The sequence below is a fragment of the Scyliorhinus torazame genome, chromosome 9 (assembly GCF_047496885.1).
Source record: "Scyliorhinus torazame isolate Kashiwa2021f chromosome 9, sScyTor2.1, whole genome shotgun sequence".
Classification (NCBI taxonomy): domain Eukaryota; kingdom Metazoa; phylum Chordata; class Chondrichthyes; order Carcharhiniformes; family Scyliorhinidae; genus Scyliorhinus; species Scyliorhinus torazame.
Window position 1 is genome coordinate 145530876 of NC_092715.1, and position 26914 is coordinate 145557789.

The following is a 26914-nucleotide window of genomic DNA, read 5'->3' on the forward strand; positions in this document are numbered from 1 at the left end:
TCGATCCTTCATATTGCACAACTAGTGCAAGGACTGAACAAGGTCTACATTAGTTAGAAACAAAACGCATTTAAAATGTGTTCAAAATAAATAATAGTTATAAGATGAATGTCTCAGTGTGGGCATGACGAAATGATGTGCTGAATTATTCCTGTAGTTTAGGGTTGCCCTGATGAAAATAATTCTGTTGCAAATTATGGGTCTTTGAAATTGAATGTTATTTATTTACTGTCGATTTTCCCCGTGTGCCTCTTGGTAATGATTGGAGGACGATGGTCAGTAGGAGGAGCTGCAAGTGACTGAGCAGTCCTGGCTGCTATAAGAAGCCTCACTCGCCGGGTGCCAGTGAAATTCACATACGGATGAGCGGCGCAGATGTCATGTGAAAGGCCACATGCTCCATTCAGACTCGGAGCGCTAACGGAACAGTAATAACAGACTGAAGGGAAGAATCAGCAATGGTGGGAGAGCAACCTACTGACAATCTGCTTGTCCCCTTCTAGCCGTCGCTTCATTTCTCGCGGAGGATTGTGTTTTGATATATATTCATGATCGTTTTGCATTTGAAGTCGCCACCATGCGAGGTAAGGGATCGCCTGGAAGCTGCTGGTCAAATGTTTGTGACAGCTGAGAGATTGGTGGGGGTGTTGGGGGGGGGGGGGGAGGAGGAGTGCGGCCACGCAATATACACCGACTTTAGGGAAGGGGGAGGTGAATCTACGTTTTTAAAAAATGTCTCTTGCATAGACGGCTACTTCAAACTTTTATTTCCTGGATTTTCGGCACCTTGGTCTGAGTGGCTACGCTTTGGATAATGCGTGTTTTTCTGCAAACAGAAACTTTGATGCTCGCTGATAGCACATTCAATGGTATGAGATCTGCCCAGTCCAGCAGGCGGGAGAGAGCTGGACAAGCTGTCACATCAGGGTTTTGTTTTTGTTTACCACAGTCCGTTACTTTTGAACAAAATATAGTGCAGGGCTTCCAGATATCTTTACTGTGTTTTTTTCCACTCTTTTAGCCCGTTAAAGCAGCCTTGGCTGTATTATCTCTCTGAGCAATGAACTTTATGTAATCTCAGCTTTGAGAATTGTTTCAATTACTGCCAGATGAGACAAAATTCACTTTTATAATGAAAATATGTCAGCCGACACATTTTGGCAGCTTGCGTCCAATTGTAATCGCAGCTGAATAGTATAGGGCGGATGCATCCAAGGAGAAGATGGTAAACATATAGCGATGTATATTGAGGTTTGTTGGTGCCTGTCGGTGTGCTACTATTTACTTTTGTGTAAGACAGTCGGCGAACTTTTGGATAAACCCCAGGACTCTGCCCCCATATTGAATTGTAGCACCTTGTGCTTCAGTGGATGGGCAAGTGCAGGAGATACTGTTGGGCCCTCTGTAACTGTGTTAAAGGTGCTGGCTGGGTGGTGGACACCATCAGTCAGTGTCATGTGTTCCACTGACCTACTTCTATCCGTCAAGATGCTGTAAACGGGTGCCCCCAATACAAACAAAATAGCAATCCAACCTCCGCACATATATATATATACACACACGCATCGCACTCTGCTTACCCCCCCCCCCCCCCCGCCTGCAGTCGTGTGTGTCCTGTCATGTGGATTAGGTCAGAGCTTTATCGCCAACTGTACATTAGCAGTATTTAAAATAATTTCAGCAAACTGTTATTTGAACAAGGGTATCGTGGTTACAGGAAGAGACGCCAACATCACTAGGTCGGTTTGCTTCTTTCGCCCATACGGGGCTGTTGTGACCTTACTAAGTGCTAGAGGTCCGAGTATCTCCAGTGTTAACTACAGTTTTGGAAATTGCATCCGAGTTAAGTGGCGAGGTTCGGAAAGGGTGGGGGGACATGGAAGTGGTAGTCCAGTGCACGCCAACTGCTTTTAAATTGGAGCTGCATTGCAAGAAGACTCTTGTAACTTGCAGTCCTTTTCTTTTTAAAAATGATTAAAAGTAGCAACTTGGCTCTGGTCTGTGTGGCGAGATAAAGCTGTCTATCTCACAGCCTTATCTACTGCGCTTCTCTCTATCCGTATAAAGCTTATTCCTTTTCAAGTTGTTGATTTGCTGCTTGATTAAAATGCACAACACGCCTGCAAAACTACCTGTCTGGAAAAGGTGAAGGTTTTTCTTTCATTTTTTCAGGTGTTTGAGGTTTCCGTCCTGTTTATCTGTGCTATTGTCAACAGACTATGCTGGCGATTAGAATCAATCTTCCTCTGTTTTTCTATATTTACTACCCACTGCAAGTCAAGAAAACTGATATCTTTGGGTGTTACCTAAAAGTGCTACTGGTGATATTTTAAAAGTTTCTTACAATAGGGGAAATATTGCTGATGAATGAGTTAACTTTTTTTTATCTTCAATGCTTCAACAGCAAATTCGGCAAACAACAAAAGCAGTTAACCAATGCGTTTAGCCAAATATTTAATTTGGACTATGGGAAGTGTCCTTTTTTTTAGTTTATTTGTAAATGAAATTGAAAACTAATAGTGGCAAATTAAATTTGCCCGGCTTTTATGTAGACTACAATAGAGAAGTGCAACAAAGCGCGGAAAATTATATTCAACTTTCAGATGGTAGTTGTGACTCTATAAAGTGAATTTGGTCAACAATTTTGTATCGGATTTTAATGCAGTAATTGTGCTGTTCTCCATGTTGTGGCGTTGGGATGTTTACGCCCTGATTGTGCCATTTGATCACAACAGATTATTTGCCCGCTAAAGCAAAGGGACAGGCCAGCCTCGAAGTTGATCCTTTTTAACAGCATTTGGCAGTAGCTTTTTTTCCCCCTGAACAGATCGGATAATTAGCAGAAAATGTGGAGTAGAAGCCAGATGTGCTATATATCAACTTGCACCAGAGGCAATAATGAAATGAACAAGCGCATAATGAGTGTATTTGGGGGGGTTGCATAGAGGGGGGGGGGGGGGGGGCGGTTGGGGTGATATGACCAGCGGAATCGCGATGACAGCAAAATGTGAAATAATGATCACTTCAATTACACCCAACCTTCATTACATGGCTTTTGGCTCCGGTTTGTTGCACTAACAGTTAAAAAGCGGCAGGGTCATAACTCAATATTTCATATTTCATTTTGTGACTGACAGCCCTATAACATAATGTGCCCCCATTATAACATGCATGGGTGTCAAAGACTATTATAATGGTGGTAGGGTGGGTGCAGTGACAAAGGTGATAACATCACTATGAAAGTGGTTTTAAAAAAAAAAAAAAGTGGCAATGATCGAACTGATTTTAGAAGATGTGATAAGCTTACAATAAGAAGTGAAAGTGAAGTGAAGGCCAGTGTCCTCCACAATAAAAGAGAAAAATCAGATCCCAATTATAATCTGCTGAAAGAAGGTTCTGAACCCAATAACACAGGACTGAGAGGACAGTTTCAGTAATGAAAAGGAAAGGGGCCATATTCCCAGTCAATAGGAAATGAGGGAAAGGGTATTCACCAGTCTAATGGAAAGTCGGAAGAGAATGACCTGAAAAGGGGCAAAATTGAGAAGCCAATAACCCCAATGATAAGGCGGCAGAATAAAGGTTACGAGTTCACTAATAGACTTGCACTAGAGAGCTCAATAGAAGGTATTATAGGTAATCTACTGTCATTTTTTTCCTACGCTCAAGGAGTCGTGGGAGATAATGCAGGAGTAACATTTGATAATTGCTGTGAGAAAGTAATCATTAACAAAGTGGAGTCCTTTCATTATTAGACCATTTTGCCAGTTTAATGAACGGTATTAACAACGTGACATTCAAGCAGGCTTGTTAAATAAGACAAACTCAATTGTAATGAAAGGATGTCCAGACCCAAAATGTGCTATGAGGAGATAACGCAGTGAGAGAGTGAGGGCAAGATATCAAAAAACAGGTGTGAAAAGGTTGCAGAAATAGTTCATTGTTGGGCTATTCACATGTTAATACATCCTAATGAATATGTTCTAATGATTGAGCAAATTGCTTCAAGCCAGCACTGTTTGCTTATTAAATCCAGGTTAGCTGTGGCTGACAGAAAATAGTGTGATATTGAATGGGCCCTGTTGTGAGATATTTCAGACAAATTAAGAAATTTAATATTTTTTCATACTTCTCTGATTATTAAGGAAATAACTGCTTCACAAGACTGCATTCAGTTTTCCTTTTCATGACGACAATAATTTGGGATGCAAAGTGGGAACAAATGTTAAAATAGTGCATGAAAGTAGATTTGACATCTAAATGGAACATCAGCTTCATGAAGCGAAATAATGGACATCATTGCCAAACCCCTAGCTTTTTGCAGACTTATCCATTTTTCAGTTCTGGAGTCTCTCTCCCATGGTTTCACTCCACACTGGTCGTCCATCCCACACACACAAACTCAGCTCATCTGAAGATTATTGTTCATTCCTCTTCCTGCTCCACAATTGGAAACAATTATTCAGTGTTCTCTGGAATTCTCTCCAAATCGCTTCACCTTATTAAATCTGTCTCTGCTTTTGGGGGTGACCGAACATCACTTTGTGTGCTTGCCCCGCCTCTTAAATTATTTTTGTTTTATATTCAGTGTCCACCTTTTGCATCTTAAATTCGCTGAAACATGTCTCGTTATGCGAAAATCAATAAATCTATTATAGGCGTTACATGGTTTGGAGTACCTTGGAGAGGCCTCTGGCCTTTTTAGGAATTACTCCGAAGGAAAGCCTGAAAAGACCGCTAATTACCCATTGAATAAATAGCCATTGCATTAAAAATATATTCTGAATGCATATTTAAAAAACATAAAGTCTTGCATTTATACAGCTCCTTCCATAACTACCAGATATCCCTTTACGAACAATGACGTACTTTTCTGAGGTTTTGACATGGTTGTAATGTAGGAATATTTCCATATAAAACATAACATGGGCTGGGATTTTCCAGCCTGCCTTGACAGGCCCCACTGCAGTGGATGTGGAAGACCAGCCAAAGTCCATTGACTTTAGGTGGGATAGGAAGATCCTGGTGGCGGGCAGGGCCTGAAAATCCCAGTCATAATCTATACATTATTTTTCATTTCTTTGCCCCCTCCATAATTAAATTGCATCTGCACTTGTTAAATCCAGATTAATGTAGGCTTGTTTTTATGTCTTAATCAAAGGGTGGATTTGTGAAGTTTAAGCAGTATTTATTCATTTCAAGATTATAAAGTTTTTTTTCTTACAGGAATAAAACTTTGCATTGATCTTTTCATAGTAACTTCATTGAAGCATACTTGTGACAATAAGCTATTATTATTATCTGGCTTTCATTTGAAATCCTTTATAACAAAGTATGAAAAAAGTTAAATGCAGGCTCATCACTGCTGCATTGCTATTAGAATTGTGTTCTCAGTTCTTGATTTGGAAGATACGCATGTGTCAAATAAATCCTGAATGTGCACACCATCCTCTGTATTAATGCCTAATTTACCTGCAACATAGCTTCCACTAAATGATGTAGGCACAAATCAATGTGTCTGAGTAACATAGAACATGAACATCCTCATACATACAATTAAAAATAAATCTCACACTAGTATCATGAGCATGATCACTGCACTGCCTCTTCTTGTCATGCAATAGGAGAACTTCCATTGTCTTCAAAGGATTGTTATCACCTCTCATCAAATGGTAGAAAATATTATATAAAATGATTAAGATAGCTCAAACAATTGCCCTCTGGAACATGATTAACATTGTAGTTTTGAATGTAATCACCCAGGAAAAGAAACAGTTAATAACAAAGTGCTGGCACTTGTTCCGATCAGAAGCTACTTGGAAGTTGGAAATTTGTTTTAAATTAGATGACAAAATGCATTTAATGTATATACTGCATGAAAGCACTACGACAAAAGCTGTTTTAAATGACAAAATAGCAGCAGATATTAAGTCCCTCTGTGTTACAGGCTTCTAACACGTTTCAGCCTTGCCATCCGATATGCAAAACCTATCTACAGCAGACACCTTCCAGTGTTTTCACAGAATATTCTATGAAATTAAGAGGATGTTTGCTCCCGGAGAGAGAATAAACGTGCATTCTATTCTACGTGTTTATAAATGGATTTGCAACATGGATAGTCACTGACACAGTAAGAATTAAAATTGAACATTTGGTGGACCGAAGTCTTCCCTGCCTCTTGCATTTTCAATCCGTTTTAACCAGTTTTCTATGAGAGCCTACTACACTTACATTTTTGTAGCATCCATTACAAACTCCCAAATACCAAACAAATGAGTAATTTCTTCAACTAAATTCTGGATCGCTACAACAGAAAAGTTACAAAGTTCAGCGGTGCAGCACACTGGTGCTTCAATGTGTAGCGCCACAGAGTGGAGTGATGTGAATTTGCACTGGTGATCAACTATACCTTGATTTCTCAATCTCGGGTGGGTTGCTGTTGGAGCTAGCACTAGGCAGGGCTAACACTTACTCCACAAGGTGAGGAAAATAAGGGGAGTGCTCTGACAGGATCACTGCATTTATAGCAGCATCATTGTCCTTGTCAAAGCACTGGGAAAAGACTGGAATCAGCTCATCTGCCAGAACTCTCATTTACAACATTGCCTGGAGATTATGGAAAAAGAGAAATCAAGTTGACAAAAGAATAATTTGTATCCATTAGAAAGAGAATTCTTAATTTTGAATATCAATTTAGAGAGGAAATTAGAAATCCTAGCAATAATTAATAATTTGGCTGTGAGGTAAATGCACATTTTTACACTCTCAATCTTCCTGCTTTTTAGAAGGGTTTAGCAATTGTCATGTTGCAAACTTTATCAACTGACCAACATACTATTTTGGAATAGAGAAACTATCAATATTTGGTAGTCTGAGATTGACACTAAATATTGACCCTCCTTTAAGGCCATGACTTTGTAAATTATTTGTTCACTGGTCAGTCTGTGAGATAATCTTTTACAGCTCAGTCTGCTCTGGGGATATTCCCCGTTTATCTAATTGAAGTGATGTCTGCACAGCAGTGAGTTTCAACATTACCGCAGGCATTTCATTTAAGTATTGATTGTCTTGGAACTTAATTGTCTTTATAAATATTCATTACAGTCTCCAGAGAATATATTTATAATCCTTTGTTACCCTAGTTAACAAAAATTGTAAAATATTTACTATGTTACTTTTATTGCATTCAGGTAAAATGATGGTGAGTGACAACTGTTATTTTATTGGTGGTTAACAAGGCATTAGTTTAAAAAAAATAAAAGGGCTGGTAAAACACAGCCGGTCTGGCACCATCTGTGGAAGGAGAAGCAGAGTTAATGTTTTGAGTCTAATATGACTCTTCAGAACATTTTTAATAATGTTTACAACAATGTATACACCAAAACAGACTGTCTCATGCTTTCATGTATAATAAAAATAATCTCTTTCTCAGCCAACCTGGGAAGATGTTTGGAGGCAGCTACAGGGCTGCTTGGTGTGAAGGCAGGCTATTTAAAAGGTCTGGTGCTTCTTCCCAGTTAAACTAAAACCACACAGCCTCCCCTCCACAAACTTCTCATACTCCCATTGCCAAGCTATGGCATCCCACCCACCCACATGGATCTTTATTTTCCACCCCTCCCAATGCAATTCTATGGCCCTCTATCCTTCCCCCCCCCCCCACTCCTCCAGGGCCTAAAGACCCCTGGTACCATCAATTACAGAAACTACAATCCCTTGAAAATTTTTAACCTTGTGTAAGTAATGGATGCACAGCACACATGAGCTTGGCTGAGAGCCCAGACATCCATTACTCTTGTTGAAGCAGCTGCACCCAAGGAAAAACATTGCTCTAGCTCTCTGATCTCTACTGTCAATTTCACAAGTGTTTTTTTTCAAAGTTTCTGTTAATGATACTTAGTGCCAACCATCCAGATCCTTTAGTTGCCCTTGAATGAAATTACTCTTTTAAATCCTAGTGGAAAGGAGTGAATTAATGTTTTTTTTTTTTGCAGATCCAACTGTCACAACAGGGTTCATTGGTTCTCTAGAAGGTTCCTATATAATGTATAGTGGGTCAATGGGTGTGATAATACCATAGCTTGGCATTGAGGGCATAAGAAGGCCCTTTATAACTGACCTTATTAAAGATCCCCTCACACTTGGGTTCACGACTCTTGAGTGGCCATTAACCATGACTCTTTAAAAACCTGGCCGGTCTCATGGACATTGTGGTAGAGTAGGACATGCCTATCTCCACAGTGAAGCTGCTCAGGTTAGGAGTGTTGGATGCAGACATTTGGGCAGGAACCAGATACACTTTTTTAAAGGCACTCCTGAAAGTCAGCCCAGATATGGGTTCAAGAATCCCGGAATTGGGATGCACCTGCCATTTTTAAAGGGCTCCCAAGGCATTCCTACTCGGTGACAATTCAGCCTCCTGTGTCTGAACCTCTGTGTTGGAAGAGTACAAATATGATATTTCCATTTCACACCTGGTTGTTGCTATGTAGATTTGAAATACAACATTATACTGCTGACTCCTTTATGTTATGCCCGCCCTCAACTTTAACACTCATTGGAAGAATTGGATTTGTATCTGGGGCTGGATTCTCCATTTGGGAGACGTGTTGACACAAGCAGAGCATGTGTGGACTTTTATGACCGAAACATTGGCTCAAAACTCTCTCCGATTCCGGTACCAGTGAGGGACTAGCACTGGCGTGGAGTGAAACCCCTGTGGATTGCGCCAGAAACAGCTGGTGAGTTGCCGGGTCCCGGGCCACATGCACACAGCTGACAACTAGCACCGTTTGCAGCATAAAACATGGTGCAGGCCATGTGTAAACGCAATCCGTCAACCACAGGACCCCCCCCCCCCCCCCCCAGCCAGTGGCACGGATCCCGCCCGAGCGTGGTGGTGCTGGACACTGTAGCAGGCTCGGGACCACAAGTGGCCTGTGCCATTGGGAATTCAGCCCATCATGGGCGGAGCATCACGGGTGGGCCGGCCAATGCTGTGCCAACGCTGTTGATAAGCACGCGTCACGATGACACCGGTTTGGAGGGTGCGGACCGGCGTCGATCCCGATTCCGTCATCAAAATCCATTCTCCGCTCAATCACCGATCACGATTTTGCCGTCTGGCTACGGAGAATCCAGTCACTGGTCTCCACAACTGAGAACCTGGGGCGAGATGCTCCGCCCCCCCCCCCCCCGGCCGGGTTGGAGAATCGCCGGGGCTGGCATGAATCCCGCCCCCGCCGGTTGCCGAATTCTCTGGCACCGGATATTCGGCGGGGGCGGGAATCGCGCCACGCGGTTGGCGCCCCCCCCCCCCTCCCGCGATTCTCCGGCCTGGATGGGCCGAAGTCCCGCTGCTAAAATGCCTGTCCCGCCGGCGTAGATTAAACCACCTACCTTACCGGCGGGAAAAGGCGGCGCGGGTGGGCTCCATGGTCCTGGGGTGGGGGGGCGCGGGGGGGATCTGGCCCTGGGGGGTGCCCCCACGGTGGCCTGGCCCGCGATCGGGGCCCACCGATCCGTGGGCAGGCCTATGCCGTGGGGGCACTCTCTTCCTTCCGCCTTCGCCACAGTCTCCACCATGGTGGAGGCGGAAGAGACTCCCTCCACTGCGAATGCACGGGAATGCCGTCAGCGGCTGCTAATGCTCCCGTGCATGCGCCGCCCGGAGATGTCATTTCCGCGCCAGCTGGCAGGGCACCAAAGGTCTTTTCCGCCAGCTGGTGGGGCGGAAATTCATCTGGTGCAGGCCTAGCCCCTTAAGGTTGGGGCACGGCCCCCCCCAAGATGCGGAGCATTCCGCACCTTTGGGGCGGCGCGATGCCCAACTGATTTGCGCCATTTTGGGCGCCAGTCGGCGGACATCGTGCCAATACCGGAGAATTTTGCCCCTGATTTATCAACTTAGTTACTGTAGGTGTTGGGTGATGTGAAAACTAAAGGTGAATGAACTGGTTGGGTGATGTGAAAACTAAAGCTGAATGAACTGGTTTGATAAAGCAAATGTAGCACAGTAAAGTAGTAGAGTTGCCAACTCTCCAAGATTGACCTTGAGTCTCCGGGAATTAACAATTAATCTGTTAAATACTGTTACTAGCAACGCAGGAGAAAAATCATTGCACTCAACATAATTGTATTTTTTATCTGTCCATTTTACTTTGAATAATTCTGTTCATTGGGTATTAAAAATATTTGATATATGACAAAAGGCTGATTGGCGGTCTCATGTCATGTGATGAGAACTCTAGCAATATGTTCGTTCAGAGTTGGCAATCCTAATACCTAATTTATTGGAGCTGAGGGTTTTACATTGGTGGCAGTGTGCCACACTAGTAGGTAGATCACAATTACACATCATATGCATAAAGGGACAGCACCGTGGCGCAGTTTTTAGCACTATTGCCTCACGACGCAGCGGAACCAGGTTCAATCGTGGCCCCAGCTCACTGTCAAAATGGAGTTTGCACATTCTCCCGGTGTTTGCGTGGGTCTCACCCCCACAACTCAAAGATGTGCAGGGTATGTGGATTGGCCATGCTAAATTGGAAAACAAAAAGAAAATTGTGCATAAAGTACACTTACTTAAATTTTCTGTCCATGGAATTCTTCCCACCCAGCTAATGTAGAGATCACAGGAATTTTGGGTGAATAAATAGCCATTCAAGTAGTACAACTCCCCAAGACAAAAGTGAATTACTGCAGATGCTGGAATCTGAAACAAAAATGGAAAAAACTGGATAATCTCAGCAGGTCTGACAGCATCTGTGGAGCGAAAAGGGAGCTAATGTTTTGAGTCTGGATTACTTTGTCAATGCTTTGTCCAGTATTTTCTGTATTTTGATTATAACTCCCTCTTTTATAAAGTTGGTTATTGCTGTAAATGCAGCTATTTCAACAATAAAAATGTCTAGCCATGCAAGTAATATGCTCCACTGCTATGATCTCAGCTGAGGTTCTGCTAAAGTCAATCAAATTTACTTTTAATAAGATCGACTTCAACATATGCAATATTCAATTGTAGCTACAGATTACCACATCCCATGGCACCGTTTCAAATTAATTTTCGTCTAGAACAACAAATTGCAGAAATTCAGAACTCTAATTGTTTATAGCCCCCAAGAAGGGCCTATAGTATAATTAGAATAGGTGGTCTTTGTATATGTACTTCTGTCAAACTGGGAGATCCACTCTGATCAAGGGGTAAAAGACCCCCGAGAGGCTCTTAAGACAGGTTTGTTCCCATTTCAACTGATAAGAAGAGACATCGCACAATGTTCCACAAATTTCTAGAATTAAGAAATATTACAATACGTCTATCTCTTTACTGTTGGTTCACATCACACTGGCATTTATTTGTCTGAATCTCCCCTGGCTTATTTCAGATGTGAAGTTTATTAATTCTAATGAGCGGCTGCATGTTTTGACAGTGAACCAAGTATTTGCTGCTGCAACTACATTGCACATCGCCACATGTTAGATATAAATAAACCTGGAAATACTGCAAAATAAAACTGCAATATACCAGCTCTGTAATCCAGTAATTATGTCAAAAGTCCACTTGCTGATGGCATTTTATTTTCAGTAGCGGTCTAAATATTGAGGTAATGATCTAATTTGCATTTACACTCCATGAGGATAATTTCGGGAGGAGGCACAGCTGATGGGAGGAGGCACAGCTGACATGGTGCAGCACAAATCAGAAACTCTGGCACATGCAGTCTTTTTTCTAAGGTGTCTTAGAATTGTTACTAACCGAGCCAAACCAACACATAGTAATTTATAGCTGTTAAATGAATAAACACCGTGTCCTGAGAATTTTCAACTCTAGGTCTTATCCCTATGTGTCAGCCTGGCTCATTTTGGCAGAGGTTTCCTCTCGGTCATGGGTACAAGTCCTTGGACAGGACATGTTCTTATTGATGATTTCCAGAGGTGCTGCTTTACAGAAAATACTAATGTGCTTGCTTGGCAGCATGGGCTGGTCAAATAGTGCTCCCTCAACTAATATTGCATGAAAAAGCACAGTTGATCACTCATTTTATTGCTGTTTTACAAGGTTTCTGCTGGCTATGCTTTCCCAAATATGTGCGGAGTCTGCACATCCTCCCCGCGTGTGCGTGGGTTTCCTCCGGGTGATCCGGTTTCCTCCCACAGTCCAAAGATGTGTAGGTTAGGTGGATTGGCCATGATAAATTGCCCTTAGTGTCCAAAATTGCCCTTCGTGTGGGGTGGGGTTACTGGGTTATGGGGATAGGGTGGAGGTGTGGACCTTGGTAGGGTGCTCTTTCCAAGAGCCGGTGCAGACTCGATGGGCCGAATGGCCTCCTTCTGCACTGTAAATTCTATGATCTATAACAAAATATGCTGAATTCCAAATGCACTTATTGCATGAACTATTGACATGACAATGTATTACTTAAGTATATGTTTTTTCAAATCAGTGAATGAGTATTTTATATTTTGTACTGATGAGAGTAATCATGTAATTTAGGAATGAAGTTCTGCAGTTCATTCAGATGAGAGAAACAATTCTATTCACATTGCAGATTATTAAAAAATATGTTTTAAACTGTTCAAGTAACATTTTTCCTTGACAATCGGTTTAATGGATAAAGCAAAGCCTTTCTTCAGGTGATGTTAACATTTGGTGCTTCAAGAGTTTGATTTCTAACTACTTTTTTGATGTGTTCAAATGGAAAATGCATATTTTCTTTCAAAGATTATTTTTTAATTTCAACAATGTGACTGTACTTTAGCCTTTCAATCAGCCAAATGCTTATGAAATTAAAATTGCTTATTGTCACAAGTAGGCTTCAAATGAAGTTACTGTGAAAAGCCCCTAGTCGCCACATTCCAGCACCTGTTCAGGGTGGCTGGTACGGGAATTGAACCATGCTGCTGGCTTGTCTTGGTCTGCTTTCAAAGCCAGCGATTTAGCCCTGTGCTAAACCAGCTCCAACTATAAAGAGGCTAAAGTTTTTGAAGTTCAAATTGAGTACATTTATCTATTCTTGAATTCTTTGGGGCCTCTTAAGTGAGAAGTGCTCACATGGAAGCTTAATTTATCAGGAAAATAAGTGCTGTTGATCTTTCTAACTTCTTAATTAGATACTGTTTAAACATTAACATCCTTTTTCTCCATTTAGCAGTGAGTCTGTCACAAATTAACAACGGGTTTCCTCCGTATTTATCAGGGTAGAGGATGGAAGGTTTCTTTAAGCCAACTTGGAAAGGACACATACTAAATTCCTTTTCTTTAATTCTCTCCCTCCTAATGCCTTATATTACTGCTCACACCACCCCATACAGAGGACCGCAATGTCAGGAGTTGACTACAGCACACTTGCCATGTTTCCTGACCTAACAAAATTACTGGAAAGTAAAAATAGACTCCTAACGCATCCATTCACGTGAAACATCAATTAAGAGGCCAACTTGTGTATTTAAAGGGTAATGCAGGGGATACTCAGCTGGCCAGTTAGCACCTGGAAAGAAATGGAGTTAACATTTGGGGAAGATGACCCTTTATCAGAACTGAGGAAAGATAGAAACGTAATAGGTTTTGAGCAAATAAGTGGGGTGGGATGGCAGGAAGAGTTCGAGGGAAGATCTGAGTGTGGATCAAAAGAGATTAAATGACAAAAGGCTTCTTCATAATAGTGGGTAAAGTAAAATCTCTTTCCATTTTCACCTTCAACGGTGGCCCTGAGTGCTTTGTAAGCAAAGAAGTAGCTTTAAAGTATTAAGGTCCCACAGACAGCAAATGAGGTAACAGCTGCTGTAAACCCGTTTTGAAAGAGTTGCTTGTGAGATAACAGTTGGACAGAACTCAAAGAGAACTTAACTGCTCTCCTTCATAGTAATATCTCATTAGAACAATAGCACCCTTGACAATGCAGTACTGCACTGTAGTATTCACTTATATGCTTATGTCCTGGAGTAGGGTTTGATCCTACTCTGACTTTAGATAGTTGGCCACTTTATAGAAACTTCATTCAGTGCTGCACTTGGACATTTTAAACCTCTTCTGCCATGGGCAGCATGGTAGCATTGTGGATAGCACAATTGCTTCACAGCTCCAGGGTCCCAGGTTCGAATCCGGCTTGGGTCACTGTCTGTGCGGAGTCTGCACATTCTCCCCGTGTGTGCATGGGTTTCCTCCGGGTGCTCCGGTTTCCTTCCACAGTCCAAAGATGTGCAGGTTAGGTGGATTGGCCATGATAAATTGCCCTTAGTGTCCAAAATTGCCCTTAGTGTTGGGTTGGGTTGTGGGAATAGGGTGGAGGTGTTGACCTTGGGTAGGGTGCTCTTTCCAAGAGCCGGTGTAGACTCGATGGGCCGGGTGGCCTCCTTCTGCACTGTAAATTCTATGATAATCTATGAAAATGTTGGATGGCACATGTTGATGTCCTGATCATATGTTCACTGTACAGAGCCAAGCATATCTACCAGTTAATGTCAGTGAAAATGAGCCTGAGAAGGCTAGAAATGTGGGCAATGCCAAAGCTGTACCATCTTTCAGGAAGATTTCTGTACTTTCCAACATCCATATCACTGCCAGAGACCATCAAAGTCAGCATGACTTTCAATTTTTATGCATCTGGTTGCTTACAGACTGCCAGAGATATATCAAGGAGTTTCCAGATGCATTATTCAGTAGGCCTGACAAGTTCTTCACTTACCCAAGCAGCAACATGAGAGAACATGCAGTCTACAGAACTACCAGCCTTTACAGAATCCCTAGGATAATCATCGGTACCCATGTTGCCATTCAAATTCCTGTGCATGATGCTGTGTCCTTGATCCAAAAAGGATTTTTCTGTACATTTTCTGCAACTATTATAATTGAATCATGCAGGGCAATTCCTGCTCTCCCAAAGTTCTTGCCTTCCCTTTAAGGCAATTATCGTGTGCCGTCTTTATTTAATATAATATGTATAACAAAGATGTCATCAGGTAACTGTTTGCAGCCCTGGGTCACATCACCTAGGTACTAGCCTGCAAAAGAGCTTGTGTTACAAGCAGAATTGCGAGCATAGCATTGATATCTCAGTGCAGTATATGTCTGGACCAATCAGTGAACCTTAGCTTTCAAATGGTTTTATACTGTAACATGTAGGTATCTCGAGAAATTCAGAAGGCAAATAGTATGTTGGCCATTTATTACAAGATTTGAGTCAAGATATCTTACTGTAATTATACAGAGCCTTGGTGAGAGTGCACCTGGAGCATTGTGCAGTTTTAGTCTTTCTTGCCATAGGGGGAGTGCAATGAAGGTTCACTAAATTAATTCCTATGGTGGAGAGATTATCCCATGAGGAAAAATTAAATAAACTGGGCCTTTATTCTCTGGAGTTTAGGAGAATGAGAGGTGGTCTTATTCAAACATGCACAACTTCTACAATGGTTCCTTTGGCTGTGGGATGGGGGTTTGCAGAGCAGACACAATCACCGAATAAGGGGAAGGCCAATTAGGACTGGGGCCTACAAGGCTGCATGCTCAGCCCCCCAAATATACTCCCCCTCCACACACAACTGTGAAAATTTGGCTCCAAATCCATCTACAAGTTTGCTGACTACATGACCATGGTGGGTCAGATCTTGAAGAACAATGAGTCAGAATACAGGAGGAAGATAGAGAACCTAGTCGAGTGGTGTAACGATAACAATCTCTCAATGTCAGCAAAACTAAAGAGCTCGTCATTGACTTCAGAAAGCAAAGTATTGTGCACACCGCTATCTGCATCAATGGAGCTGAGGTGGAGATAGTTGACAGCTTCAAATTCCTTGGTGTGCACATCACCAAAATTCTGTCCTGTCCACCCACGTCAAAGATATGACCAAGAAAGCCCAACAGCACCTATATTTCCTCAGGAAATTTTGCATGTCCACATTGACTCTTACCAACTTTTACAGGTGCATCATAGTAAGCATCCTATCTGGCTGCATCACAGCCTGATATGGCAACTGCTCGGCCCAAGACCGTAACAAACTACAGAGTCATGAACGCTGCCCAGTCCATCTCACGAACCCGCTTCCCATCCATTGACTCTGTCTATACCTCCCGCTGCCTGGGGAAAGCGGGCAGCATAATCAAAGACTCCACCCACCTGCCTTCCTCACTCTTCCAACTTCTTCCATCGGGCAGGAGATACAAAAATCTGAACACTCTCTAACCGGTTCAAAAACAGCTTCTTCCCTGCTGTTACCTGACTCCTAAATGACCCTCTTATGGACTGATCTGGGACGGGATTCTCCGACCCCCCCCCCCCCCCCCCCCCCCCCCCCCCCCCCGGCCGGGTCGGAGAATCGCTGGGGGCTGGCGTGAATCCCGACCCCGCCGGTTGCCGAATTCTCCGGCACCGGATATTCGCCGGGGGTGGGAATCGCGCCATGCCAGTCAGCGTCCTCCCCCTACCCTGCGCATGCGCGGGGATGACGTCAGCGGCGGCTGACGCTCCCACGCATGCGCCGACTTCCGGCGAAGTCCTTTCGGCCCCGGCTGGCGTGGCGCCAAAGGCCTTTCCCACCAGTCGGCGGCGTGCAAACCACTTTGGCGCGGGGCTAGTCCCTCAAGGTGAGGGCTTGGCTCCTAAAGGTGCGGGTTCTCTACACCTTTAGGGGCAGCCTGACGCCGGAGTGGTTCACGCCACTCCATCCCGCCGGGACCCCCCCCGCCCCACCAAGTAGGGGAGAATCCCGCCCTAGGACGGGATTCTCCATCCCGGGAAGCCTGGATTGCATTCCCCGATGGGGCAGAGAATTGGGCCTCAAGGCAAAATTTGATCAACGCAAACCGAATGCGATGCTCCAACCTCCCTCTGGCAGCGGAATCGAGGTCTCCACCACGTGCTAGCGGGAGCATCTACGTTTATATAAAAAAAAAACATTTCCAATTGCCAATCTAGCGTGGCCCATCCACCTACCCTGCACATCCTTTGGTTGTAGGGGTGCCACGCAGACACCGAGAATGTGTAAACTCCACAGACAGTAGCCCGGGGCCAGGACCGAACTCGGGTCCTCAGCATCATGAGGCAACAATGCTAACCACTGTGCCACCATGCTACCCATTTATGCAGAAAGATCAATAATTGTGATCTACCTACCAGAGTGGCACACTGACACAATCAACACCGTTCGCTCTAATAAATTGGGTATTAAGATTGCCAACTCTGATTGAACATATTGTTGGCGGTCTCATCACGTGATGTCTGACTGCCAATCAGCCTTTTATCATGCATCAAATATTTTTATACCTAATAAACAATTATTGTGCGAAACAGTGCACCACCATGCCACCCCGCGGGAACATGTAAATGAATGCGAATTGTCTTAATGACCCATTTGGCTGGCCCAGCGCAATGTGCTCCAGCGCTCTGATTCTCCGGTCCCTACAGCCGGGAGGCATGCAGGCACTGATCACCAGGGTGGTCCTGGTGTGGTGGGCCAAGAGGATAACCCCCGCAAGGAGTTACTACCTTGGCCCACCATGAGGTTGACCATGCCAGGGCTGCACTGGTAGATACCACCCAAACCCAACTGAGGGCCCTGTATTAGGGGATTCCCCCACAGTGACCTGCTGTCTAAAGGGAGCCCCTGCCCCCCCCCCCCCCCCCCGAAAAGAGACCTCTGTCTGGAAGCTGGAGATCAGTCCAGACGGGGGCAATGGGAAGAATTACAGCAGTCACACTTACCATGAAGCTCCATGTGTCCATTCCTTGAAGGAGATCAGCTGTGACCTGCATTTGGTTCCCATGTCCATTAGCTGCAACCGTTCATAGCTTTCTAATAGTGATCTGTGATTGACATCTTCTACAAACCATCTCCAACTTTGAGACCATTGAACCCTGAAGGGAGGTGAATGAAAAAGTGATGAAACCCCAATGTTTACAAACATTGACCACATGAAGGTGGCAAGTGCAGTGCAATCTCACGCTTCAGTGATTGAAATGCACTTTGTGTTTGGAATGCTCAATGACTGCCCAATATCAGGAATCCGTCTTATTCCATGCCTTACATAAATTTGCTTGCCGGTTCGTTCTCCCACGGGCATCGTAAATCGGTTGCAAGTCACCTCCAGCGGGAGAACATTAGTCTTCCAAACAGAGAATCCAGCCTGTAACTGATGGAAGATTGATGTCTGGTGCAGCAGGGCCAGCACATTGTATTCCTTTCTGCTGCAGAGGGACAACAGCATGGTGGATTACCCATTTTCAGAAGTACATGTTGGAACCCCAAGAGGCAGCAGGTTCATGATATTTTTCTGGTACCACTTTCTCCTCTTCAACTGGTGCTATTTCCCCAAGCTCACTAAATGCACCCTCCTGGGTATGTATAGCTGTGCCACTGATTGCAAACTTTAAAGATTTGATTCATGTTGCTGAGAAATATTGGCTTGCTCAGGGCACTGCTGGTAGAATACTCTTGGAAAACCTTGAATTAAGAGCATGTTGGAAGTCCTGGCTTCATGCACCTTTAAGCAGACCAGGAATGCAATATACTGAGTCTAATTGTTTTGGTTATTTTGCAGAATGGTACAATAATGATAATCATTTCATGGGTGACTTGCCTCTTGATTGTGTGCCTTGTTGTTAGGTCAGGGAAGCTGAGCATTCAAAGGATTGCACGACTGCATGAAAAATTTACGCGTAACAAGTACTGAGGACTTGCTTTGAACCAGGTACAGGTAAAATTAATACTTGCCAAAACAAGAACTAGGAGCATTGATTTTATTTATTCCTCAACCGTCCCCATCAAAATGGATTCATTGATCATTATCTCTTTACTGTTTGTGGAACCTTGCTGTGTGAAAATTGGCTTCCATATTTGTCTACACTACAACCGTAATGGCATTTCTAAAGCACTGAGGCATCCCAAAGGCATCTCTGGAAAGGATACTTCTGGGCTGACCAGAAAACAGTCCTCATGCAGCAACTGTAAAGGCCCATTCCATAAATATGATGATGGGGTGATGGTTTCAATCTTTCACAGTATAGTGATAGTGTACAATGGATTGAAGACTATTCCAGTAGAGCAGTAAGGTAACCATGAAATGTATTCCTGGGAAGTGCAGTTGGAATGTTATTCAGGGTTGAATTATTGTTAGATTATTTCAGGGTAAAACTTTCAACTGGTGCACGTGCTTGTGGCTAGAAACCCAGAAATTCGCAATGTAAATACATGTGAACAGCAAATTAGCTTGTATTGGAAATATTACGGGGGCGATTCTCCGATATTGAGGCCAAATGTTCGCGCCGTCGTGAACGCTGTCGCGTTTCATGACTGCGCACACGGAGCCCGGACACTACCTATTCTGGCCCCCACAGAGGGCCAGCACGCGCTGGAGCGGTTCACGCCGCTCCAGTGACCTCTGCCACGCCAACCCACGCATGCGCAGTTGGTCCGTGCCATCCTGCGCATGCGTGGGGAACGTCTTACACACGCCAGCCCTACATGTGTTAACCTGGAAAGCGGCAGAGATATTATAATTGAGGTTAGAGGAGACCTTGGGCGGGATTCTCCGAAATGGAGGCGTGAACGCCGTTGAGGTTCACGACGGCGTGAAACGGCCCCTATCCCAACCGATTCAGGGCCCGATAATGGGCTAGGAGCGGCGCCGTGTCATTTACATGTGCCAGGCCTTGGCACCGCATACATGACGCGGCCGGCGCCGCATAACTGGCGTCACCCACGCATGTGCGGGTTGGCAGGCGCCAACCCACGCATGCGTGGTTGCCGTCCTCTCCGAGTCCGTCCCGCAAGACTATGTCAGACGGATCTCGCGGGGCTGCAGAAGAAAGGAGGTCCTCCTTCAGAGAGGACGGCCCGACGATTGGTGGGCACCTATTGTGGGCCAGAACCCATTTGATGCCCTCCCCTTCTGCAGGCCGGCCCCCAGCGTTCCTGCGCTGTTCCCGCCGGCAGCGACCAGGTGTGGACGGCGCGGGGGGGAAACCCGCCGTTTTGGGCTGGCCGTTCGGCCCATCCAGGCCTGAGAATAGCAGGGGTGCCGGAGAATCGCCATTTTGGGTGTCTCGGGCGATTCTCCGGCCTGCGCCGCGCGGAACTCGACTGTGCCGTTCCCATCGCTTAGGAGAATCGCGGGAGGGCGTCGGACCGGTGTCGCGGGAAAATTTGGCGACCCAGGCGATTTCTCCCAACTGGCGCGGGAGCGGAGAATCGCGCCCCTTGTCTTCTGCTGTGGTGCAGGTTGTGTGCAGGTCTCCCTTGCAGAAAACCCGTTCCATTCTGTTTATTTTATCTCTGACCTTTAAATGGGTGTTACAGCCTTGTAAATAGTTACAACAGCCTTTTTAAAATTCCAGTTCAGTGTGGAGCACAGGCCTTCCGATGGGTCACTACACTGGAGGGCATCAAGAATAAAAGAAAATACTTAAATTGTGAATTTCTGGCTAGAATTGTACACCAGCTGGAATTTCTATCCTAGAAAAATACAATTCCTATTCAACCCTAAATAACATTCCAGCTGCACTTCCTAAGGCCTATTTCACAGTTACCTGACTTGTTCATTTGTTCCTTTCTATCTGATGTTCACTGTTCTATTTTACTCACTAATTGTCTTCAACCCGCTGTTTTTTTTTATCATGGCACCTACTCGTGAGCCATCCTTACATGGCTGCATTCCCTTGTCTCTCTGGCTCGTTCGCTCTTCCTTTCCCCGACCTAGACTCTGCTGATTTTCTTCCCGGTGGGACACCAAATCTAGCCATTACATCTCACCACCTGCACTTGGCATCGCCATTGGTGAAAATTAAAACTAAAATGAGAACCTATTCCCTACAGCACAAATCTCGTCCAGCAGTACAAGATTACGCACAGGACTAACTCATCGCTAATCTTCTTTCCATCATTCCAATTATCAGTATCTATAGTGACACCGTGAGCAGCAGCAGTAATTCCATTTCCATTAAGCAGACCACAAAAATAAAGCCACCCCTTTTCTCAATTCAATTTTCAAAATATGTGAAAACTTTAACAAGAGAGCATTCTGTTCTTGCCAATGATCTATCTATATGGGAATGGAGTCACACTTATACAATTTGAAGTAACTCTGTATGAAATGGCAGTAAAATACTGTAAAACTCTGTAAAATACTGTCACCTTCTGAAAGGAATATAAGAAATATGGCTTGAAGGGAAACTAAGATCCAAGGACTGCACTCCATTCATTTTTATTTTGCATCCCAATGCTGCATTTTGTGTTTCCTTGTTATTATCAATTCAATTCAAAATAAAGATTTCTAAGTTGGTCCTTTGGATAATAATGCTTGCTTGTGACTGACTGCCCAGAAACATTCAGATCTGCATGGGTCTGTGAACATATGAACTGCAAGTGCTTCTTTTATGACTCCGTGATCCCTTTAAAGCATGATATGCTGTCGTTGTACTCCAAAGGAAATTGTGAATTGTTGTAAGACTGTTTGATTTTTGGTGCAGAACGAGTAATGCATATGATCATCGAATGATATAACATAAAAGGAGGCCACTCGGACCATTGTGCGTGCACCAACTCTTGGGTACAGCCATCCAAAGATTTCCATGCCTCTATTTTATCGCCAAATAGCACGGCAATTTTTTTTTTTCCTTATTAATATTTAAAGTAAAGTAGCCATTGTCCCAGGTGTGCATAAGACTGCTTTCCCCTTTGAAGGGAGTGCTGACTGGTGGTGATTTAACCTGAGGATCATCACACCTCAGGCGAGGGGCAAGGTTGAGAAGTTGAGGCCTTCATGAATAACCTCAGCCGGTACAGAAATTTAACTTGTGCTGTTAGCCTTGCTCTGCATCGCAAACTAGCTGTCGGGCAAACTGAGCTAAACCAGCCCCCATTTTTTAAAAAAAAATTAAATATTTTTATTGGCATTTTCACTTTAACAGTATACCAATTTGACGTGTAAGGCACATGGTATTTACAAAGTAGCAGTGCACATGGTATTTATAAAGTAGCAGCTCAAGTGTTCCTGATACTTACAAGCCAGTTTGTGTTTTATGTACAACAGTTTTTACAAGCGATCTCCCCCCCCCGCCTTCCCCTGTTGAAGGCATGTTTTTTTTTTTTCCCCCTTTCTCCACACCCCACGCCCTGGCGGGCCTGCATGGCCCTTCCCCCTTGCCCCCTATGCTTCGTTTTGTGCCTTATTTGGGATGCCTTCTGTAGCCACCTGGGTTGGCCAAGTCCCGATTTAAAATGGAGAACAGCAAAGGCTGCAGGGAAATTCAGCCAACACAGGCAGAAACCAGCAGGTGCAAGCTACTGTGTATTAAACTCTGCAAAAGCCCAGACAGCATCGATACAAGCAGCCATCTGCATAATAATGTAGCAGCCATCTAATTACTAATAAGCGATCCCCGGGAACAATCGCAACATTTGGGACAAACAAAGCTAAGCCAGACTCCCTGGCGCCAGCAGGAGCCAACACAAAAGAGGTTAACGGACACCTCCAGACAGCCCATCGATCAGGGAACCGCTCCAGTATTGGAGAAATCGAACCAAGCGATTGGAACAAAGTCCAATCACTTGGAACCAGGTACAGGGTCCGCCCCGAAAGGCGGGAAGCCCCTGGGGACTATAAGCCCCCAAGTTCAAATTGTTCTTCTTGACCGGGTCACTCAGCAACGCGAACCAACCTTGACCATGACCGGTTCAACTGCTGCCGATATCCAGTAAGTCTTAAGTCAACGCTCGCTACGAGATAGGCGCTCCTAGCTACCAATCCGTACCAACTTCGAATCCCGCAGACTCAGAACCCGAACGAAAGGCCATTTGTTTCCCTGACCTGGTGGGCCAGTCCGAAGCTAAGTATAGGCCTGTTGGTCATAGAAGTAGCTTAGACGTAGAATTTGTGCATGAGTAGCGATTACTGTGTATAATAAATGTGCTTTTATTTGAATCTTACTAATTGGTGTATTAAGTTATTGATCATTACTTGAACCTCGTGGCGGTATCATAAAGATACCTGGCGACTCGAGAGCAAAGGTTCTAAAACCGAGCCAATTGAACCAACCAAAGGTTAGCAACACTTCCCTCCCCTCCACCCACCCACCGCTCTGCCCCTGTCTCTTGTGTGTGCCCTCCCTTGTCTTTCTCGCTCCCTGCCCCCCCCCCCCTTCTTCCTAGTCCCTGTTTGCCTTGAACAGGGTGATGAATGGTTCATGCTTTGTGGAAGCCCTCGTCCGACGCTCGGATGGTGTACTTAACCTTCTCCAGGTGCAAAAATTCCACCAGGTCTAATCTTTTTACTGATGAATCTGTTTCCACCATACTTCAGGAAGTGCATTCTGGACCACAATAACATGGCTGTGTTTAGCAACAAAAAATATTTTCTCATGTCACCTCTGGTTCTTTTGCAAATGGAATCCATGAAATCCGTGTCCTTCGGCTACTGACGTGAAAATGGCTTGTGATGTGCCATCAATTCTCACAATACAAGTAGTTAACGAAACTGTGGGTTTAATAAGCTAAACAGAAAGCCTCCTGGCCACTGATCCCGAACTGGGGCAGGGCCAGAGGTCAGCCACCTTTATACCGAGCCTGAGGGGAGGCGGAGCCATCAGGCAGTGGTTTACCACAATACATGTAGTACAGTAACAGTTTACACAATACATATAATACACTAATAGTGGTTTATCACATTCACCCCCTTTTAAAGTCCAGCAGGGGTGAAGTGGACTTAAAGGTTAAGTCTGTCGGGGGCTTTGGCCTTCTGCCGTTTTCGCCTCAATCCTGGCTGTGGTGTGTGCACAAGTGTCGAGACCTGCGCGTCTGGGAGCGTGTTGTCGTCTTCGCCCAGTAGTTGAGTCGGTGGAGGGTGGGGCGGTGTAGGGGTAGGGGTGGGGGTGGTGGTGATGGTCACCGGTGGGCCTGCGGGTGCCAAATCTCGAAGTAGCTGGGTAGTGGTGGAGGGAGATGGTGTAGGGTCGGGGCTGGTGGTGATGGTCGCTGGGGAACCTGCAGGTGCCAAATCCCGGAGGGAGAGTGTCCTGCCGCCCGTCATGATGTGCCACGTAGGCATATTGTGGGTTGGCCTGGAGGAGCAGGACCTTCAACACGAGGTGATCCGATTTATGACTCCTCGCATGCTTCCGGAGGAGGACGGGCCCTGGGAAGGTCAGCCAGGATGGGAGCGAGACCCCTGAGGTGAACTTCCTAGGGAAGGCAAACATGTGTTCGTGAGGGGTCTCATTGGTGGCAGTGCACAGGAGCGACCAGATGGAGTGGCGTGCATTGGGAAGGACCTCCTGCCAGCGGGAGACTGGGAGACTTCTAGACCGTTATGGCCAGAAGGACGGCCTTCTAGACCGTCGCGCTCTCCCTCTCCACCTGTCCGTTTCCCGGGGGTTGCAGCTGGTCGTCCTGCTTGAGGCGATGCCCTTGCTAAGCAGGAACTGACGCAACTCATCGCTCATGAAGGAGGAACCCCGCTCATTATGGATGTAGGTGGGGAAACCGAACAAGGAACCGAACAAGGTGAAGAGACTGTGCAGGGCCTTGATGATGGTGGCAGAGGTCATGTCAGGGCATGGGATGGCAAAGGGGAATCGTGAGTACTCTTCAATGTTGAGGAAGTACACGTTACGGTCAGTGGAGGGGAGGGGCCCTTTGAAGTCGAGGCTGAGGCGCTCAAAGGGGCGGGAGGCCTTTACCAGGTGTGCTCTATCGGGCCAATAGAAGTGCAGTTTGCACTCCGCGCAGACCTGGCAGTCCCTGGTCATGGTCCTGACCTCCTTGATGGAGTAAGGCAGTTTGCGAGCCTTGATAAAATGAAAAAAACAGGTGACCCCCGGGTGACTCAGAGGTCATTGTGGAGGGCCCAAAGTCAGTCTACTTGTGCGCTGGCACATGCACTGCGGGATAGGGCATCTGGGGGCTCATTGAGCTTCCCAGGTAGATACAAGAGATCGTAGTTGTAGGTGGAGAGTTCGATCCTCCACCTCAGAATCTTGTCGTTCTTGATTTTGCCCCGCTGTGTATTATTAAACATGAAGGCAACCGACCGTTGGTCAGTGAGGGGAGTGAATCGCCTGCAGGCCAGGTAATGCCTCCAATGTCGCACAGCTTCTACAATGGCTTGGGCTTCCTTTTCGACGGAGGAGTGTCGCATTTCGGAGGCAGAGGGTACGGGAGAAGAGAGCCACGGGCCTGCCTGCCTGGTTGAAGATAGCAGCCAGGGCAAAGTCCGAGGCATCGCTCTCCACCTGGAACGGAATGGACTCGTCCACAGCGTGCACCGCGGCTTTGGCAATATCTGCCTTGATGCAGTTGAAGGCCAGGCGGGCCTCAGCCGTCAGGGGAAAAATGGTGGATTTAATGAGTGGACGGGCCTTGTCTGCATAATTGGGGACCCACTGGGCATAATAAGAGAAGAACCCCAGGCATCTCTTCAGGGCCTTGGGGCATTGGGGGAGGGGAAGTTCAGGGGGCGCATGCGGCCGGGCCCTAGGAATCCGTTTTCCACAACGCAGCCAAGGATGGCTAGGCGGTTTGTGCGGAAAACGCATTTCTCCTTATTGTATGTGAGGTTAAGGAGCTTAGCGGTGTGGAGGAAATGCCGGAGGTTTGTATAATGGTCCTGCTGGTCATGGCCGCAGATGGTGACATTATCTAGGTACAGGGACGTGGCCTGCAGCCTGTACTGGGCAACCATTCGGTCCATTTCCTGTTGGAAGACAGAGAGCCCATTGGTGACTCCAAAGGGGACCCTGAGGAAATGGTAGAGGTGGCCATCTGCCTCGAAGGCAGAGTATTGGCAGTCCTCCGGGTGGGTAGGGAGCTGGTGGTACGCAAACTTCACGTCGACTGGAGAAGACTCGATACTGCGCAATCTGATTGACCATGTCAGATATGCGGGGGAGGGGGTACGCATCGAGCTGTGTACCGGTTGATCGTCTGACTGTAGTCGATGATCATCTGGTGCTTCTCCCCAGTCTTGATGACCACCATTTGGGCTCTCCAGGGGCTGGTACTAGCCTCACTGATCCCCTCTCGTAGGAGTCGCTGGACCTCCGACCTGATAAAAGCTCTGTCCCAGGCACTATCGTCTGCTCCTAGTGGCGACGGGCTTGCAGTCCGGGGTGAGGTTAGCGAAGCGAGAGGGTGGGGCGACCTTAAGGGTCGCGAGCCTACAGACGAGGAGGAGGGGGGGGGGGGGGGGGCAGGGGTCCACCGAACTTTAAGGTAAGTCTTTGGAGGTGGCACTGAAAGGCGAGCCCCAGTAATAGGGCAGTGCAGAGATGGGGGAGGACATAGAGCTTAAAGTTCGTGTACTCAACGCCTTGTACCGAAAGGGTCGTGACACAGTACCCCCGGATTTCTACGGAATGTGATCTGGAAGCCAGGGAGATTTTCTGGGGCGAGCTTCGGAAGTTGGTGCGTGGGCAGGTCGGAGGTAGCGCGGGCCATCGTACGACCGGGTGAGCAGGGGCCCCGGGAGGAGGCGGAGTGGTTCCAAAATGGCGGCCTCCGTGGGTCGCACGTGGCGGGTGGCATTGAAGGTCGCGTCAAAGATGGCGGCCTCCGTGGGTCGCGGGTGGAATCCAAGATGGCAGCGAAGATGGTGGCCCCCGCGGGTCGCACATGGCGGGTGGCGCGGCAGGTGGGGGCGGTCCCGACAGGCAACAGGCAGCGCTGCTGGGCCTAGGAACTTGAGGGACCGGTCGGGCCTGGCGGACTTTGGCGAAATGGCCCTTCCTCCCACACCCATTGCACATCGCATTCCGTGCAGGGCAGCGTTGTCTGGGGTGCTTACCCTGACAGCAAAAGTAGCATTTCGGGCTTCCGGCATTGGCGGGCTGCTGCGCGGCACAGGCTTGCGCCGCACTCTAGTCGGGTGATGGCGGCGCCCACGAGGGTGCCACCTGGTCGGAGGTATAGACCTCCCATGTTCTGGAAAGCC

General features: G+C 46.1%; 1 protein-coding gene across 1 annotated transcript in view; it reads left to right on the forward strand.

Annotated features, from left to right (window-relative positions):
* Positions 1 to 367: 367 nt before the first annotated feature.
* Positions 368 to 26914, forward strand: part of rorb (RAR-related orphan receptor B) — a 328457-nt gene continuing 301910 nt past the window's right edge. The window contains exon 1 of the mRNA XM_072516593.1: positions 368 to 584. Within this exon, the coding sequence (XP_072372694.1) occupies positions 578 to 584 (7 nt within the window). The 5' untranslated portion in view covers positions 368 to 577. The remainder of the gene's footprint in view (positions 585 to 26914) is intronic.